The 19,595-nt window shown below is 43.8% G+C and overlaps 1 protein-coding gene across 1 annotated transcript in view; it reads right to left on the minus strand.

Moving 5' to 3' along the window:
* Positions 1-19,151, minus strand: part of LOC135898113 (uncharacterized) — a 35,092-nt gene extending 15,941 nt beyond the window's left edge. The window contains exons 1-3 of the mRNA XM_065426856.2: positions 18,929-19,151; positions 11,071-11,176; positions 2,782-2,867 (exon numbers count right to left, since the gene is read on the minus strand). Of these exons, the coding sequence (XP_065282928.1) occupies positions 2,782-2,867; positions 11,071-11,176; positions 18,929-19,006 (270 nt within the window). The 5' untranslated portion in view covers positions 19,007-19,151. The remainder of the gene's footprint in view (positions 1-2,781; positions 2,868-11,070; positions 11,177-18,928) is intronic.
* Positions 19,152-19,595: the final 444 nt, after the last annotated feature.

The raw sequence follows: 19,595 nt of genomic DNA on the forward strand, positions 1-19,595 counted from the left end.
TGGGGACTCCGAACGCCCGTGATGCAGCCCAATTTCCGCCCGTCTCCGCACACATGATCACTTTCCCTTCAATTGCATCATCATGATGAATCCTCGGCATATCTTCACAGTTGACACTGCCATGCTAAGAGCAAACGCAGAAAATGGGAAGACTGACGGTGGACTAACCTAAGCATACACACTACAGTGCATGGAGGAAGCTTTGGCAGCTAGGCTCAAAGCGCGTACGACACGGTCATATTGAAATGCCAATGGCGATATGGTAAAACAGATTTAGGGGTGTACTATTTTAATGCGCAGGCACATTTTGAACCAGTTTTATCGGGAAAAAAGTGAGTATTAGAGTCGAGTAAATACAGCACGTGGGGAGATACTGAAGATAGTGCAATGCCGGGCCGAGCCATGGCAGAGGTGCAGCAGGCGTTAAGCATGCTATACGTGGGCCAATCCTGGAGATAGTGAAATACCAAGCCAACCCGTGGTGGAGGCGCAGTTCGTCATTAAGGGGCCCACATACACAGCTTCGCTGGTCATCTTTCTCTACAGAGCAGAAGGGCACTGAGCGTTTCTTTTTTTTTTTTAGTTTCTTTTCGTTAAGCATGGACCGGACAAAAAGTTCCCACGTCTTACAGGCCAAAGATTAGCCTATATAATGGCTACTTAAAACTGTTTTCAGCACCCGAGGTCCGACTGCAATAAAAGAGCCCGTACCATTTACTCTGCATTCTGTTATGCAAGGAAGACAGAAACATGAATGGAAAGCTACACTGCAGTTTTTTTCTTTTTCGATAAGAATACTTCCCCTAAAATTGAGTACAGGGCGCCGGGATTGAGTACTGGACTGGAAAACATTATTATGTTATTGCAGGACGCGCTTAGCGCGTAGCGGGCGTCTCCCACGTAGGGACCAACTAGATGTGGCAGATATGTTTTATTTGTTTGAAGCAGCAAGCAGGAAGATTACACATGTTTTTCCGTCTGTATTTCAAGAGTGATGGAAAACTATATGCGTAAAAATACACATGAGAGATACACGCTGCTTGAAGAACAAGAAAAATTTTTGTTCTCCAAAGAGAACCATACAATAACACAGCAGAATGAAAGCCGACGCTGCGGCCGCAATGCACACGCTAGCACCGGGAGGCATTAAAAAAAAAATGAAATAAAGAATAGAAAGGAAGGTATCTATTTTTAAGGCATAAATACGTCATTCATAAAGGGAAAGTCAGACATCCACCCAATAGTAGCAATTGCTACAAAGGAAGCCCATACGGGTTCCTCGAAAGAAAAGCCTCAGAGTTGAAGAAAAATCCACCTTAGGGGTTCTGCAAATCTCCACGTTGCGGGTTTCCGCAGAGCTACTATGTCAAATAGATGTCAAATGCAATTGTAAACACCGTTTGAGAGGTCTGAATGCATATACCAGCGTGCCAAGTGGTTCGAATGACCCTTCCGAGAAGTTTCGCCAGCAGTTTCCAACGACGCAACCTTGATGTCACCCAATTCACTTCGATTGCAGCGCCGCCACAGTATTTTTCATCGTCGCGCACCTCACTGCAAAGTCCGCACTGCCCCAGTCGCTTGTCCCACTAAACTGTATTCTAATACACTCCACCTCTGCATGTTCGCGTGTTTTTTCCTTCGTCTGCTGACAGATCAGTGCTGTGTTTACCTTCTTCATCCTGCGTTCTAACGCCAGTCATGCCTTGTTAAGACGACAAAGTCGTTACCACTGATCATAACCATGTTGGTGTGCTCCCTTCAGTTGCGGCGTCGCCACGTCCAAAGACAAGGAGAGTGAGGTACTGGGTGTCGCCTTCGCGTCCCTGTATTCAGGGTCTGTATTGTCATACAGAATCAGATATGACGCACTGTTTCCAACAACCTTTCCATAGGCACGCCTCAGTTTAGACGCATCATTGCAAAAGAATATATATATATACAATAAATTTTTTTTAAAAACATCTGCGAGCAAGCGTCGACGCAAGCAGACGACAGTGTGAAACAAGTGGTCCAGCAGACATGAGTATGAATAGAGTGGTTGGGCGGATCCGCATGATGCTAGTTTCCTGTGTGTACGTCACTGTAGGGGCCCCTCTTATGGGTCTCCTCCATTTGTGGCAAGCCACGTAAAACTGGCCCAGGACTGATCCCTCCCGTAGTGCGCGTTTAGCCATCGCTAGTGTGGCTGGGGCATTACGGTGCAACGCAGAAACGGCGACCTTGCCATTCGAGAGGGTGAAATTTCCGCCACGTTTTTCTTTTTTCTTCTTTTTTTTTTTCCTCACGCGGCGTTGAGGAGTCTCTCCTAAGCCTTTCCTCTATGGCGGGGTCACAGCAACGCTAGTCGGAGGCGCCGCCGTGTGATTTGGCGTGCTGCTGAGAACATTGTCGGAGCGCGGTATGTTTGAATTAACCATCGCAAATGCTTGCCCGTTCGAATTACCGGTCATTTTCACCCATTAGAATACACATACCTTAGAAGGGACCATGGCGTTAGTCCGAATAAACTGGATGTTCGAATTAAGCGTGCTCGAATTAGAGATTCGACTGTACATAACTTGCATGCTAATGCTAGTGTACTCAGTGTTGCTTTGCGTTACTGGAAGCTACTGTAATATTTATGTGTATTATTTGACCAAAGGAAGTTAAGTACAAGATTGCAGTATGCTGACAGTATTTATCGGTATTAATGTGACAAAACAAAGTTCCACAAAATTACAAAGTATCAAATTACACCACACTGACAATTTCTGCAAAACGGTCAACAATAGAACTCACAGTGTAAGCTCCCCTGATGCAAAGGCAGGCTGCCACAAAGCCAATGGCACTGATGACTGCATAGGCTACGAAAAGCCCATAGGTCGCTGAAAAGACATAGCAAGGCAAAAGCATACAACAATCTCAACCATAGAACACACATGACTTCATACACTGTTCACGGGAACAGGTTGCCTGCTAGCAAGCAATCACGCCCCTCACGTTCCCTATAGCAAGGAGCAAAAGCACTCAAGACAAGGAGCTCACTGCTTGTACCAGTGCAGGGGGGCAGCCACAAATGTACATTCTGACATATACTCAAACCATTATCATATTGGATATAAGATATATATATGGAAACAGCAGTCTTGTGGCAACATCCTACGATTGTCAAATGGAAACGCGTCAGAAAAGTTGTGTTGCATAGATAAACAAAAGCAGGACCTCCGGCTGAAACGTCAGTAAAAACATATCATAATGTTCAGTCTTTTTTATTTCTTTTTTGAATCATATGTATATACATATATAACCTCTAATAACAGTTGCACTTGAAGAAACTTTGTGCGACCTCAAAGAAATGTTCACTGAAGTGACGACCTTATATGTGTATAAGACCTCATAGTAGGACACAGTTCAATTTCACAGCCAGAGTCCACTCAGGTGTTTTGCGGTGGTGTAATCTGCCTTCACGTAAGTGTCTTATACTTCACTATCATTATCACTCCTTTGCCTTTCTGAAGAAACTGCAGCCTCTTCTTTTTTTTGTGCTTTTTTGTGTGCAAGTTCGAGTATAAGTGCTGCTGCACACGACTGCTGTTGATACCGATTTCAAGTGAATCCGGCTTGGCCTCATTTTGGTTGCTGAGTGAATTATACAGGGTTTCCCAACTATCATGCACCAAGATTTAAAAAGAAAAAAAAAAGCAATTGCGCTACTCAAAGAAAACCTAGTGCATATGTTTCCAGTACAATATAGAGTACCCGCCAGTTACTTCTTCGTTACTGAGATTTAATAATATAATTGTAATTAATTACTTAAGTTGAGAAGCAGTCCTAATTATCGAAATGTCAATCAGGCATTTGTAGATGCCCCCAAATGACAATTAAATGCAGCAATTTCCCCAACATAATTATTACATATTTTTTTCTGACTGGTAAAGAAACTCCGCAAAATATGAAAAATACCATACGAGTGCCCTCCCACCCAAATTGTTAAGCAGCGCCTTCAAATAAGCTGATTGAAAGCAACTTCTTTGACACAAACCTGAAGAGACAGCACATCACTTTGATAATGGTACGGAAGAAGCACCAACAGCAGGTTTCCCGGCTTCGCAGCTATTCCGTCCTCTCATTTCTACGTCACACTTATTATCCATCTTTCAAGACAGATCACATCGATACCAAAAGCCCCTTTATAACGCAGCCAAAGTGCTGCTATGACCCAGCACGAAGCGCAAGAAGCAACGCAATAAGAAAGAATGTTTCAAAATTCCAGCTCTGCTTGCACCGCATCAAAAGAGTGCATGCGCAGCGATATTTCGTGCCAGAAACTTGCTTTGGACTAAAGGCAAATTAAATTAATGGTTTTATTTTTCATGAGAGTGTATGCACGCTGCAAAATTAGGTTTATGGAAAAAAATAGTAAAAGTGAAATAAACAGACCAGGAAGCAACCCACATGCAGAGAAAAGGCAAAACCAATGTGTTCAAGAAAGTAAATGTACCACTTCTAACACCTGTGCCATATGGGCACAGAAAATGGCATAAACTTCCTAATGCCTTATTATTTAATGTCATTTGCGTGGTGCCACATGAGCAAAACAAATAACAAATGGCATTTGCCTTAATGCCATTCGTCACCGAAGACCAGAACTCATTCAACTGAGAAATGCATACTCTTGAGGCCATAGCTTGCTCAGTGCGGTTTACTTAAATTATTTGAAACGACGTCCTATTTAGCTGGAAACAAATTTTTCAGGTGTTTAAGCCATGCAGCACACACAAACAAGCACATCAAGTTTTGTATAATGCAAAAAAATAGACAAAAAACACGAGAAGAGATGCTGGTGCAAGTGGAGCTGTGTTAAATGTTGGCAACATGCACACAGCAAGACAGCAACAAACTAAACTAGCGGCACTATAGTATGCTTAATTCTACATTTCACTAGCCTTCTAGGCAGGTTAAACTTGCAAATGCATGTTTATATTTTTATTATTACCATAAAATTTCATGCTTCAGAAGACGCTGTTATCGGCATCATTGGGTCAAATGTCATTAAAATTGGACATGTGGCAGCTCTGCCAAAAAAAGTTTCATTCAGGAATTCAAGGCCCTAACTACTGAATGCCACTTTCTGTGCACATGTGGCATGGGTGTAAATGTGCCAAATTGGCAATTGGGATGTCAGAAAAGAAGCACCAGCTTTCAGTGTGCCCTTACTATCTGTGTATTCGTAAGCGCTGTTGAACGCCAGCTGCCACCTAGAGGACGTATTCGAATAGGCTTTCTGCAGATATGCAGTACTCAGTCCGCTTTATCACATCATTAGTGGCTTTCTTGATGACCGACGCTGGAATTCTATGGCAGACATCCATTATCCTTTCCTTGAGCTCATCTGAAGTCATCTAGATAATGTAAACAAAATCTTTCACATAACCCCAAAAAAATAAACCGAGTGGGGAGAGGTCAGGTGACCTAGCCGGTCAATTTACAGGCCCATGCCTTCCAATCCATCGCACATTAAAAGTTGCATCCAACCAGTTTTGTGTTCGGCTGCTACTGTGTGCTGGCACCCAACATCTTGCTGATACCACAGAAGTGGAAGACGTGACAGCAGGACTTCGCTAAGAAACTCATCCACCACTCCAAGAATTTCGTCCACGTAATGCAGTCCAGTCTTTGTGTGATCGAAGAAGATGGGACCAATTATAACGCCGGCATAAATTCCGCACCACACACTGGACGACCACTGGAACTGGTGCTTAATGCGCTTTACCCAGTGTGGACTGGAGTCACTCCAAGTGTGCATTATGCAAATTTACCTGGCCATTTCTGCAAAAATTGCTTACTCTGTCCACATGACGTTGCTAAAAAAGTCCGGTGACTCATTGGCTTCTGTGAGGACCCAATTCCAGAAATCTAGACGATTCTACAGCTCCCTATCTTCAAAGCATTAATGCTGGTTAAGGTGGTGTGGGTGAAAGGCTGAGTGATGTAGAATCCTCCGAACTGATGACTTGGAAATAAGTACCTAGGCGGCCACGTCCTGCACGCTAGCATGAGGTTTTAAGGCCATAAATTCTAGAACATCTGTGTGTAGGCTAAGACTCAAAATGGAGTCTTTCACCACTGTTTTTGGAAGTTGCCAGTTTGTCTCATGTTTTTATAATTTCTGATGATTGCCGATGTGTTTGGTCTACTGCCAGGCTTCCATGACATATATATAGTATGTGGCCTTCCTCTTGATGCCATTTGCAGCTCCCAAGGCAAGGATGATCTTTGCCTTCTGCTCATGGGGACATGGGGACAAAGACATGGGGACTGGGACAAAAAACGCACCCTTAAGCCTTTGCATTGACATTGCCAATTTGCTTTTGTAGCGATAGGTTCTGTGGCAGAAAAAAAAAAAGGACCACCCGTGGACTCTATCTATGCTAAGACAACAGATATCACAGCTTGTTCCCAACAAAATATGCGATGTGTTACTTCAGCTGGGGCACGGCAGATAAGGCACTGGCTCGATCACATTGTTGTTCTTTATTTCCTTTATTTCATTCTGGCTGGAGGGAGCCTGTTCAAGGGCGCTACTTTATGATGCGAGTAGTAGCACAGTCACGTGGTATTTTTCATATTTCGTGGGGTTTATCAAGTGTAAAAAATTGTATCCAATTAGTGCGTCGCTGAAAATACTGCAGTTAGATGTCATTTGGGGGTGCCTGCAAATTCCTTGGTGACATTTTGATAATTAGGACAGTGCTTCACGAGTTAAATAATTAATCACAGTTACGTAATTAAATCTCAGTAACGAAAAAATAACTGGCAGCTACTCCACTCTACTGGAAACAATACGCACTAGGCTTTCTTCAAGTAATGCAATTGCAATTTTTTATAATTTTAGTGCACAATAGTTGGAACACCCTGTATACATTTGTGATCTCTGCATGCGAGTAGCGATGTTTCCATCTGATGGATGTAAATTATTAGAAGAGTTTTTTTTTTTTAATGAATCGTTAGTACTGCTTACTGGAAAGAGAAGTAATACCGAAAAACATATAATTCACGTGCATTTCTCACGCCATTGATGAAAGAGTCTGCCGAAAGGGTCACTGAAATCGGTAGTTTTTTTTCACGGCCAAGAAAGCACGCAAAGCAATTTGAAGCCAGGGGAACATACCGCAACATATTCATTCTCAAAGCATAGGCTATCCATATCTTTATAAAGTATTGTTAATAGGCTACCTGCTCTTTCAAAAATATATTAAACTTTTTCCTGTGTACATATTTAAGTATATTCTGGATGTATACGATGTTTGCAGTAGAAATTTAAAACAATGTTGAAGTGAGAAAATATGGATGAGGCAGCCGCCGCTGGTGCTTCTAATGCGCTTTCCCTCCTATTTTCAGGATTTGCAGAAATAAAATGAAAGTATGAATTAAAAGTCGTGCACGTCCGCGCCAACATTGATGCAGTAAGCTATTGGCCACAATGAAATATTAAGTCAAAAGGCAGAGGCAACTCAATAGAAACCTCAAATGATATGGGTGACAAAACTCTGGTAATGACATTTTAGGGTTGGGGGGGAGGGGGTGTAGCCTTTGGCATCGCCGGGACCCGAACGCCCCGGAACACCCCCCGTAGTCACCCCCCGTAGTTTCGGCACCTATGGGCTTTGCATTGCCTGATGTGCTTGGGATGGGATCTGACCACAACAAAGTACAGTCTTTCCCTTGATTTTTCTTGTTCCATTATCTAATGAATGATGTATGGTCTCGAATGTAATGCACGCATAGTTACACACCACCACGATAAACTATGTTTACAGCTGGCTCTACCGGTTTGAATGACAGGGTCAAACAACCTATGGCTTCAGTTCCTTCAGAGCCTTCTCAAAATACAACTCGGAATATTTTCGGTCACTTTCACGCGCACCGGCACCAGAGACGTCGGCGTCTACAGCCAACGGCATTACTGGCACTGTGCCAAGACAGCATGCTTTGAAGCTAGTCATTCTGGCATAACCGTTTTACGACATTAAAAAATTGACCCCGCAGCTTTCTGCATCGTAATGAATTCTGGGCAATTTCACTTCGAAAACCGAAACGCCTTCAGGCGCCCACGAGTGGCACGGCATTTTACGCTTCACTGTCGCGCGAGCATGAAGCAGGCGTCCTTTATCAAGCCGCGATCTCGCTGAAACACTGCGGGCTCGCATGTTCGCTACTTCTGGGCGCAGCGCATCGACTGATCGCGCCGCGCCTGCTCATAGGTGCCGATGAGCTTGCACAAGGTCACAATTAGCACGCTGTGACCACATTGATGCGTCACTGACAGCATCCTTAATAAGGGAAAAAAAAAATCAAAAGACCAATTCCCAGCCTACCGCTGCTGCGCGAGGCCTCAACAAGGAGGCAGCGAGCTGCTCGAGCAAGTGCGCGCAAGCGGCGATAGAAAGATAAGCGGGAAGCACGGCTTTCACACGGCGTCTGGCTCGGCTAGCAAGCTGCCACTGGGTACAACACGAGTGCCTGGGCTAGGCTGCTGACACTGCCCCGTTGCCTTAACACGACAACGTTATGAAGCAGCTTTAGCTCGGGTGCTCCTATCTAAATGCATGTAAAAGGAGAATTAGTTTTTCTCGGCAACCACCGCACTAAATTTGAGGAGGTTTGTTTCATTTAAAAGAAAAACTTAAAATCTAGTGACTGCTGGTTTCGAATTTTTTTATGTAGATGGTAAATTTCTAATTAAAAATTGGCAGAAATCGAACATTTTCAGAAAACGAAACTAAAGTTTACAACTCTAACACAGCAAGCAACAACAATATCACAATTCTGTGAATTGCATCCCATAGTATACGTCTAAAGTGGACAAAATTGATTATGTTACACGTGAACCTAAAAAAATTCAATAATATGGAAATACAGCTTTTGCAGAACCCTCGTACACAACGTAACAATTACACGTATATAAATTGACATATCAAATTTGTCCGCTTTGAATGATCTAATGGATACCGTTTATAGAACCGTGATATCTGTTTTTGATGCAGAGCTATTAATTTATAAACTTTTTGCGTCTATATTTTTCGAACTTTAGAATTTTTGAAAATTCTTTTCACATAAATAAGGCCACAAATCGAAATTCTGCTTCCAACAGACACTAGAATTTAACTTTCTTTTTAACTCAGGCAGGGGTGCCCTTTATCCCCGCTGTTGTTTATGATGTACATGGTGAGGATGGAGAGGGCGCTAGAAGGAAGTAATATCGGGTTTAATCTCTCATACAAACAGGCGGGTACAGTAATAGAGCAGCAACTCCCAGGTTTATTTTATGCGGACGACATTGTGTCGCTAGCTAACAAGCAAACTGATTTGCAACGTCTGGCTAATATCTGTGGACAGGAAGGCAATGATTTAGGTTTTAGTGTTAGAAAATCAGGTGTTATGGTGTTCAATGAAAACAGTGAAAAGACAGTGGAGATACAGGGCCAAGAAATACCTCGGGTAACAGAATATAAATACCTTGGTATATGGATAAACGAAGGCAATGGATATATGGAAACATAGGAAAAAGCCATAACAGTAAAAGGGAAGAGAAATGCAGCCATAATGAAGCACAGAGCGCTATGGGGATACAATAGGTACGAGGTCCTCCGAGGTATGTGGAAAGGTGTAATGGTTCCAGGACTTACTTTTGGAAATGCGGTTGTTTGCTATAAATCAGGGGTACAATCAGGACTCGACAGGAACCAAAGGTCAGTGGGTCGCCTCGCATTGGGCGCTCACGGGAAGACTACAAATGAAGCTGTGCAGGGTGATATGGGCTGGACTAGTTTTGAAGTGAGGGAAGCTTGCAGTAAAATTGAGTATGAAGAACGGCTGAGGAATATGGAAGAAAGTAAATGGGCTGGGAGAGTGTTCAGGTATCTGTACAGGAAAAACATTGATTCACAGTGGAGGAAAAGAACTAGGAAGCTTACCAGCAAGTATGCGGCCTGTAGGGTGGACAACACAACAACAAAGGTCAAGCGGAAAGTCAGAGAAGCTGAACTAATCTCATGGGTGGCGGCAATGTAAAAGAAACCTGCCATGAGCAACTACTTAAGAGGAAAAAACGAAATCAGAAAAGAAACCATTTATGATAACTCAAAGGGAAGCTCATTACTTTTCGAAGCGAGATCAAGATGCCTTAGAACACGCACCTATAAAGCGAGATATAAGAAGGAAGAAGAAGCATGTGCTTGCTGTGGTAAAGCTAGGGAAACTACGGAGCATGTTTTATTAGAATGTGAAGACGTCTACCCAGCGGTCGATTTAGGCACCACTGGCCTCCTTGAAGCCCTTGGGTTCAGAGGGAGCAGTGGTAAAGCAAACATGTCCGCAATAGACATTAGCAAGAGGTGACTGGAGGATTGGTGGAAGAAAAGTAGGGAAACAACAAAAGACGGAGACGTACAAAAGCACAGTTCGCAATAGGGGATCAGAAAATTTGGGCGTGGTAGTTCATAGTGTTTTTTATGTGTCTTTTTTCATTGTTTAACCTAGGTAGAATATTAGGCCGTATAGGAGCAAGAGCTTGGTGGCGCAACCCACCGCCCCGTTCCAAAGGGGACGCTCATAACATCCATCCATCAATCCATCGCGGCTTTTCCTACCAGAAAGCTCGTCTTTGGGAATAGCGCTCGCCGCCCTCGTTTCCAGGTAAACATTACGGTTATATAAGCTGCATTTGCCAGGAACTATGAGGAATGCTATGAAGGCGAAGCTTAAGTATCTTCCAAATTTTCCCAGGTATTTTCGAAGTCGAGATTTAGATATCCGGAGTCCTGCGCAAGAACTTTTGAGATAAGGGGTGAAAAACGTGAGTTAGAACCATGGCCAGAAAAAAAAAAAAATTTAATTTGCCCAATATTTCGAAATAATAGAGTTCCTGGTAACGAGGGCTTCAATAAATTTGTAGTGCTACCCATAGAACGAATACTACGGCATGGAGACAAAGGAACTACCAGCAATGCTGAAATGCCCACGATCTACGTATCTACTTCAAATTCGCAAAAGCTAAACTTCAATATATTTCATATTTATACTCACACTTCACGGCATCCCGCAGCTCTGGGAGGTCATCGTACATCTCCAAGACTTTGTCAAAGTTTGCGGAGACTGCCGAGTAGGTCACCAAACCAATTGCAAAACCAATCTGCAATAAAAAATTCCCAGACAAGAATGGAATTGAGTCCTTTCAGTACACATTCCCGCTACTAATTATATTAAGCATAGGCGCATTCAGATTCTATGAGCAAGAGGTTGGAATTCGGAAGTATTCTCTGTAGATATTTCAGCAACAATATTACAGTGGGGGGTGCGCAAATATTTGGAACTTTCGAATAACGAATTGAATAGTGTTCTATTCAATTCGAAGACCTAATTGAATAGTCACTATTTGCAAATGCAAATATTTTCATAGTAACTTTAGAATATTTTAAAACATCAAAAAAAAACATCATGCACTAAAATTAAACATAATATTGCAGCAAAAGTATGGTAAATTTTTGCACCCATGGGCATAGTATAGACAAAACATAAGAACTGGCGTAGTGGAGCAGGCTGCATTGCTTAGGTGCAGAGGTGTAGCAGGGGGAGGGGGGAGATTATGGGGTTTCAGCCCCCACCCCGATATTTTTTCGTGCTGTCATGCATCGCCAGCCAAAGCAACCCCCGCCATGGAAATTATTCTCGTCTAGAATATCTTTCACACTCAAAAAGACATCTCAGCGTGGACACTGCGAACTAGGGCTGGATTTTGCGGCAACACCTATGCACCGTGAGTCACATAACGCAAGGAGCCCCATCCAAGCACAATCTTTTCAAGGGCATTTCGATGGCGAGTGGGCTCGTCGCAGCATCTTGCGGAAGCCGCGAAATCTACGGAGTTCATGGATTACAATTTTGAAACTTTATGGGTATAAAGTTCTATAAACTTTGATGCGAAAGGTGCACTGACATTTCCAAAGTCGTTCTTTAGATTTTCAATTCTGGAACCTTGTGGGTTTAATGTTGTTATAAACATTTGACGCCAAAGGTGCATTACGCAAAACAAAAGTGAGGCGTGCAGACAGGACACAAGAGTAGAGAAGTGAACAACACGAACGCCGTTTTTTTTTTTATGGTTGAAGAAAGCCGCACATCATTTGAACTTCCAATGAGACGACACGATTATGACTAAACCACGACATGCTTCTAGCGCGGAACATACATATCGCAATTAAGGAAGCTAACGAAGCAGGATTGTGCAGATAAGTAGGGGAACATGGAAAAGGGCTCAGAGCACACTTCTCTACTCTTGTGTCCTGTCTGCACGCCTCACTTCTATTTTGCATAATGAATCCTTACCAACTAGCTCAGCTTTCTGTCGTTTTTAGGTGCATTACATTTTCTAAAGTCGTACATCGGATCATACAACGAGACAAGCCAAATCAGCGCACTATCAGACAAGTTGACAAAGCGCCCAGCAAGGCCTGATGAGACGAAGCATTGTGATGGTTCATCTGTGCCGTCATGTCACGGAAAAGAACATCAACATATTTTTCACCAGCGCCAAAGCATCCATGTGAAGACACTAAAGCCAGCAAAGGTAACTACGTTCTTATCTATTTTTTTTCTCCTTTGACTTTTATTCGCAAGGACACATTGAGCCTCTTCAATTTTCCTGTTCTCACTACCCGCGGGCTGCCAGAGCCAGCAAGAGCGCATGCGTTTTTCTCGTGCTGTCCCGACCACTGTGCGGCACACTTCCCTGGAAAAGTAAATTTTCACCTGACAGAGTTTTGGATGCTTTCTGGCTAGCAGACATGAAAATGAAACAATGGTCACTCGCCGCCATCACTGTGGCTACTCCACGGATTGCACCGCGTTCGCTATGAGCGCAACCTCTCCAGAAAGTCTGGTCTTGTCAGAGTAGGATGCCGAGCAATATGCGCATGTTTCTCTGGGGACCAAGCGTCTCACGTTTTGTTCGATATTCCGTCGGTAGGTGCCCAAAGTAGGCATTTGATCGTGGCCAACATGCTTTCCTTTGTGTTTTTTCAATTCGGTGCCCCTACCCACAAAAGAAAAAGACATTGTTGCGAAGCAGCGAATTGTCACATTGTGAAAGCTCGATTTTGTTAGTTCTTTTGCGGAAAGTAAAGGGCCATGGGACGCTTCAGTTGCCAGAAACTCATTATATTATTGCGATAGCAATTATGTGGACACTCTAGGCGCGTTCCTGCCATCTCCCTCAAGTTCTGTATAAAGTCCAAGGGTGATGCCATCATGACCGCGCGCCGCATGCTGTATGTGCGAGTGAAAGTGTAGGGGAGGGGAGGGGGGCATGGGTGAGCCGACGATGGTGGCTCAGTATTGTGTGCGCAAGGGAGAAAAGCGGGGACGAAGCGTGCCGTCTTCCGTCCCGCGCAATTATCAGGGGGAATGGAGGGAGGGGCGGGGTGGGCCTTATGATTCTGTGATCTGTGATTTCGCAACATGTTTATTTGCCTTGTTTGGAGCATTACAGACAGCAACTTTTTCTTAGATACCCAGATTTATTGGAGACTTATAAGCATATGCAATTTTCTTGTTGCGAGGTTTTGTGTATACGTACAGTGAACTTCGTTTCCAGTGACACTCTTTTGCCCTTTATCAAGCTGTATCTTCGCATTTCTAGTGTACGAGGGCGAGTCAAATGAAAGTGAGCCAACCCAGCCCGCGCAATAATGGTCCGGTTCATTATCTGCGGGGTATTTGCTTAACACACAGGCATCTCTCATTTACAAAAGTGACATGCAGGTGTGAGGATAAATGTTCTTTAGTGCTCTCATACACTGGGTTGAACATAGTTGCGTGACATAATGGACGCTTCAAAAGTTGAACAGCGTGGTATCGTGAGGTTTTTGACAGCTGAACGCGTTTCCCAAAAAGAAATTATTTGCCGTATGGCTGCCTTTTACGTTGAACATAGCACTTCATTGGCCACTGTGGAGCATTCGAGCAAACAGTTCAAAGAAGAACGTGAAAGTTGCAAAGACGATCCAAGACTGGGCCAAAGCCACCGTGCAATCACCCCCATCATAATTCCAAAGGTTAATGAGCTGATTAGACAAGAACGGAGGATGAGCACCGATAAACTGGCAGAGTGTGTGAACATCAGTCGTGGTTTGGTTCATACCATAATTCATGAACATCTTGGTTACTGGCTCTTCTGTGCGCAATGGATGCCCAAGATTTTGAACCACCGCCAGAAAATTGAGAAGTCTGGTGCTGCCTTGACTCATCTAATCTGGTAACACAATGAGGGTAACGAGTTCTTGTCTGCAACTGTGGCCGCGGACGAGTCATGGTGCCAGTACTACAAGCTTGAAACACGATGGCAAAGCTTACATTGGAAACATTCGAATTCACCACGCCAAAGAAAGCAAACGCCGTCACTTCCGCCGGAAAGATCTGGCTGAGTTTTTTTTTTCTCCCCCCCCCCCTCTTGATCATCAGGGGCCATTACTGATCGAAATTGCTAAACCTAGAGAATATAAATCGTTTCTGGTACTCTTAAATGCCGGATTGGCTGCGTGTTGCAATCAAGATCAAACGACGTGAAAAATTGACTAATGGGGTCATCTTGCTCCCCGACAATGCCCGTCACAACGTAGCTGATGTGGTTAACACAACACTGGCAAAGTTCAAGTGGGAAACAATGCAACATCTGCCATACAAGCCCTGACCTGTCCCCTTGGGACTTCCACGTTTTGGGGCAATTGAAAAAACAGCTCAAGGGAACCTGATTCCTGTCGGACGACAACATGAAAGTTAGTTAGACTTCTTGGAGCAGCAACTCAAGGAGCTTTACGAGACAGGAATCACACGGCTCATTAGTCGCTGGGTCAAATGTCTAAATGCTCATGGAGGCTACTTTTATATAAAACGCCTCATTTGTCATATATTCGCACTGGCTCACTTTCATTTGCCTCGCCTTCATATATTTTGCAGAACTGCTGCTTTTTATGTGCGCTCTCTGTTGAGACTAATTTCAGCACAATTACTCACAATACACAACTGATGATAGCTGATCCTGCACAATACATTGGAACAAAGGGCAGCGCCACTGAGATTTTCCCCTGGCCATTGCATATGTACAAAAATGTAAACAAGGATCTTGAATGACAGTTTCATTAAAATATTCGTCCTCAACTTGTTCATTTAATGGGCTTTACATTTTTCATAACAGCGGCGTGCACTACTTTGCTGGTTTCGAACTGATATAGTTCTAGAGTTCGTGCGATATTTTCTTTACTTATTAAATAGACAAAAAACAGAAGCATTGATATCAGTTACTTCAAGCACAATTTTTGGGACATACGAGCATATTCTCTTATGAAAAATTACATGTTTTGCTTGTCTTTACAGTGCGTAGTGTTCAAGAATTTGTTTGCAGCATCTTTGGCGATGGCAATGCAGTTATTGCATGTATTTGATCGCTCAACAAATTCCATAAGGAGCAGACCGAGCTGCAACGTGAGCCTCCCCCCCGAAAGAAATTTCTGGCTACGCCACTGCTTAGGTTGCCATACTTTACAGGCTATACAGCAATCGTTAGCACACTCTGAAGAGTCCTGTGCATGTAAATAAACTACCAGTTTGCTCCTAATGCTTCATTTGTGTTTTTAATAAACAATGCTTCATAACGTACTATGTAATGACAGAAACTTGCTAACTTTAATACTAGGATGCTAACATTGTTTTATAGTAATTTTGTTAATGGTTGTTCATTCTTCAAAAGCTATTTGATATTCAATTCACTTCTGTGACTATTAGATTTGTATTAGATTCGGTCTCAAAAGTCCCTATTCCCACACCTCTATTACAGAGCTTACAGCCAGCAGTAGCTTCTGTGCTTTCTGGTTAATAGCTACTGATGTGTCAGTGAGATTAGGCGCTGCAAGCGGTATGTGCTCCATCTATACTCTGAAGAAATTTACTGCATGAGTTGTACAGTGCTGCAGCATGCCTCTCGTGCAGGCTGGCACATTCGATTGCATGCTCTAGGTACAGCAGCATGTCCCCTTTTTTTCCTTCACAAGTAACCCCACTTTGCGTAAACTTATATCCATTCGGGCTAGCATATTTGTTTATCCACAATTTAAATATTCATTTACCTGCAATGGAGTCTGCTAAGCCAATTGGAAGCAGCATGCTTATATAAAGGTTACTCAGCAACAATAATCACATGCTGCGACATAGGTACCTTGCAATAAAAAGCTAATAACAAAATTATTTACTATTTGTTGCATTCGCTTACAGTGCGGGAGGTGCACAGAGTCAATAACCAATTCAATTCCATGTCGCAAAGCTGTAGCGGAAAAGCTCTGGACTAACCATGACCCGTTGGGGCCTTTATTCCATGTGCAAGGCTAAGTTCACAGGAATTCATGCATTCCAAGGCTAATGAAATTTAGCTACCTAGGCTGAAAATCAAATGTGCAGCCCAGTGTTTAACACGAGGAAGCTACAACGACAGTTTCCAAAGTGGGCAAAATGCGAACAGGAGGGAATGCAGACACAGAAAGTGATGGTGCAACAAGCCCAGAATAAGCCAACTAATCTGCACAGTCACAAGAGCCGCGTCACAATTTGCCTTCCGTAACGACCTGACACAGCTACGTCACTTCACCACTGTAAAAGAAGTACTCCTCATGTAATTTTAGAGTATGCTAAAGCTAGCTCACATGCAAATAAATACTGGTTCGATGAAGTACTTGCATTCACCTTTTCGGTACCTTTGTTTTCTGTGAAGCACTTCAATACAAACGTTCAATCCAGGTTCTTGTACGACTCTCTTTGCAAACATAAGGGGGGAGGGGGAATAAAATGAGAGCCCCTTAACTCACAGGCTGCTGCAGATAATTGGAACTCTTTCATGGAAGCAGCTCCAAATAGGCCTGATAAGAAAATAAAGAGTTGTTTCTACTTTAGAACCCATAACGTGAGAACTCTGTTGAATACCGCCACCATGGTCATTCTATGTCCCCTGCATGATGGACTTTCCCAGAGATCTCTGCCAGGGTCTTTGATTAGCCAACTACATATTATGCCCTACAAATTTTCTAATCATATCAGCTGTTAATCCGCTGCCACTGTCATCTGTTTCCTTTCTCTTAGCACCAATTCTGTTGCTTTCATAGGGCACCAGCTATCTGTTCTATGCATTATATTACCTCGCCAACTCCGCGTGTTCATCTTAATATCACCTATGGCATCTGTCTGTGCCGACTCTCTAATTCATACTGCAGCTTTATAATTACATCACTGGTTATCAATGCCACTTCCTCTTGTGCAGTCCTTAGCTTCCCAAGTTTCCTTTTTTTATCATACATATTTCTACTCCATGAGTTAGTTCTGGCAGGATGCATCAATTACATGCTTTTCAGGAACAGCGCCATACAGTGCTGTTCACAACTTGAGAATTCCTGCCTGTGTGGTTCAACCCATTTTTATTTGTTAAGAAATTTCACTCTCGTCATCTGGTTCTACTGCGATTACATGGCATTGACAAACAAACAAGCTCCTTGACAGTTTCAAGATGCTGATTGCCAAGTGTTACTGATAGATACGCATATAGGTGAATTACAACATGCTGGTGTAATGACGTATCACACAACCACCACTGCACACACAAACAAATACTAAGGAAATCTACGAAAGGCCTTGCATGAAGTTTTTGTAGCCACATAAGGCCCTTGTTTTCATGTTTTTCTTTTCTGTGCATCACACACAAAGCAGTAAAACATTAATAGCTAAGTTGGTGCCATAAAAGAAAAAAAGTAAAAGATTGCTCTGAGAAACAAGCTTTTTCTCATACGCGAAGTGCGTGATGTTTCTCGGAAGTGAAGCACAGCACAGTACAACGCTGAAAACCAGCCTACACGCAACCGTGCGCAATACTTCGAAGGGTAAGAGTCACGGATGGGGTTGAATTAACGCCCTCCACAAATAGCTTGATCGCTTTAACTGGACAGCACATACGCTTTAAAACTGTGCGATTCGTCTATCTCAGGGCACTAGTGACAGCTCGGAGCAGATTGGACGACGAAGCAACAACGTCGTTTCTCGGCCAGCGCCCATAACGCGCGCCCGCCGCGCCTCCCGAAGCTCGGTTTACCAGACAAGTACAAGAAAGGCTAGGCGCGAAGGGCGCGACGAGCCGGATGGAGCAGCGTGCTCCGCCTCGTGAAAATCGTTGCACGCCGTTGCGCAACCACTTGTGGCGGCCTTCAACTGCAGACTGGCGAGCAGGGAGAGCGGTACAGTCCGAGCGCTTGCAATACGCTGCAATGTTCGAAATGCTCAGAACGTGCATAGCAGTTAGGAGACGCCGGGATGAACGCCGCAAACTACTAAGAATGCGAACGACGCTAGCTGCGGCGTGTTCTTTGTGGATACAAGGCAAGCGAGAGCATTAAGGCGCGATTATCTAAAGAAAACAAGGAGGCTGCACGTAGCGCGTGCCGAGACAGACTGAGAAAGGAGGAAACACCAAAACATCAACCGTGACTATTTACGCAGAGCACGCCGCGCGCTGCTACGGTTCACCCGGCAGCGTGGCGTTTACACTGAGGAGCGAGAGGCGTCAGGTTGCGTCCAAGGCAACGCCTACAATGTTGACGCTCAAATACACTACAGTGCCGGATTACTGGGGACATATAAGGGCGAGGAGGCGTTTCGCGACACGGTGTAATCACGTCGGAGGCTAACATGTTTATCAGTTATATAAACTTTGACAAAATGGAAGGAGAAATAAAACATTTCTTCAAGGCAGTACAGCTCCAACAGACGACATACAAGATGGAGGCTGCTGCACCTCCGCATACTGCTGCGACGCTCCCGAAGCGCACTTAACGCAGAATGCACGACAGCCACTCACCACACTCAGAATTGCCAGCACTTTGGTGCCAGTCCTGACAGTCATACAGCCACAGCAGCAATGGGTAAAGTAAGCCATGATGAATATTTGGTCCGGTTGATATTTTCTCGACAATTTAAATTGGCGAACTCAAACCAAAACACTCGTTCGTACACGTGCGGCAACAGCTACGCCCCGGCTTCTCTGCGGCAGACAACACGGTCAGGGAGAGCACGGGGAACGGGGAGAGGAAAACAAACATTTCTCATAGCCTGATGTAAACGTGCAAGATTGAGTTTAAGTATAGCTGCGCGCCCTCTAGAGAAAGGAGACGCAAGAAACAGCGTACAACGCGGTCTGGAGCCTCCGTGATTGCCGTCGCTGCCATAAAGGCATGGTGGAAGGAAACTCTTTTCTCCATACATAAAGGATCAACCAAAGCGCATTATTTTCCTTCAATAATCAACATTTGCCTTCTCAAACGTGCCGACACCGACAGAATCTCGTAATGATCACAAAGATATGTTTGTGCTTTTCTTAATGCGAATCATTCTTCGCCGTGCCAACTCAGTTTTTGGCGAGAATCTAAAATACGGGTATCATACGGCGTACATTTGATCCGGATGGAATTCCTCAGTCGTGATTGGCTCCTTCGCGCAGCTTGACGCGAAGATCTCCAAGAGAGTGC

This window comes from Dermacentor albipictus, chromosome 3, assembly GCF_038994185.2.
Source record: "Dermacentor albipictus isolate Rhodes 1998 colony chromosome 3, USDA_Dalb.pri_finalv2, whole genome shotgun sequence".
In the NCBI taxonomy this organism is placed as follows: Eukaryota; Metazoa; Arthropoda; class Arachnida; order Ixodida; family Ixodidae; genus Dermacentor; species Dermacentor albipictus.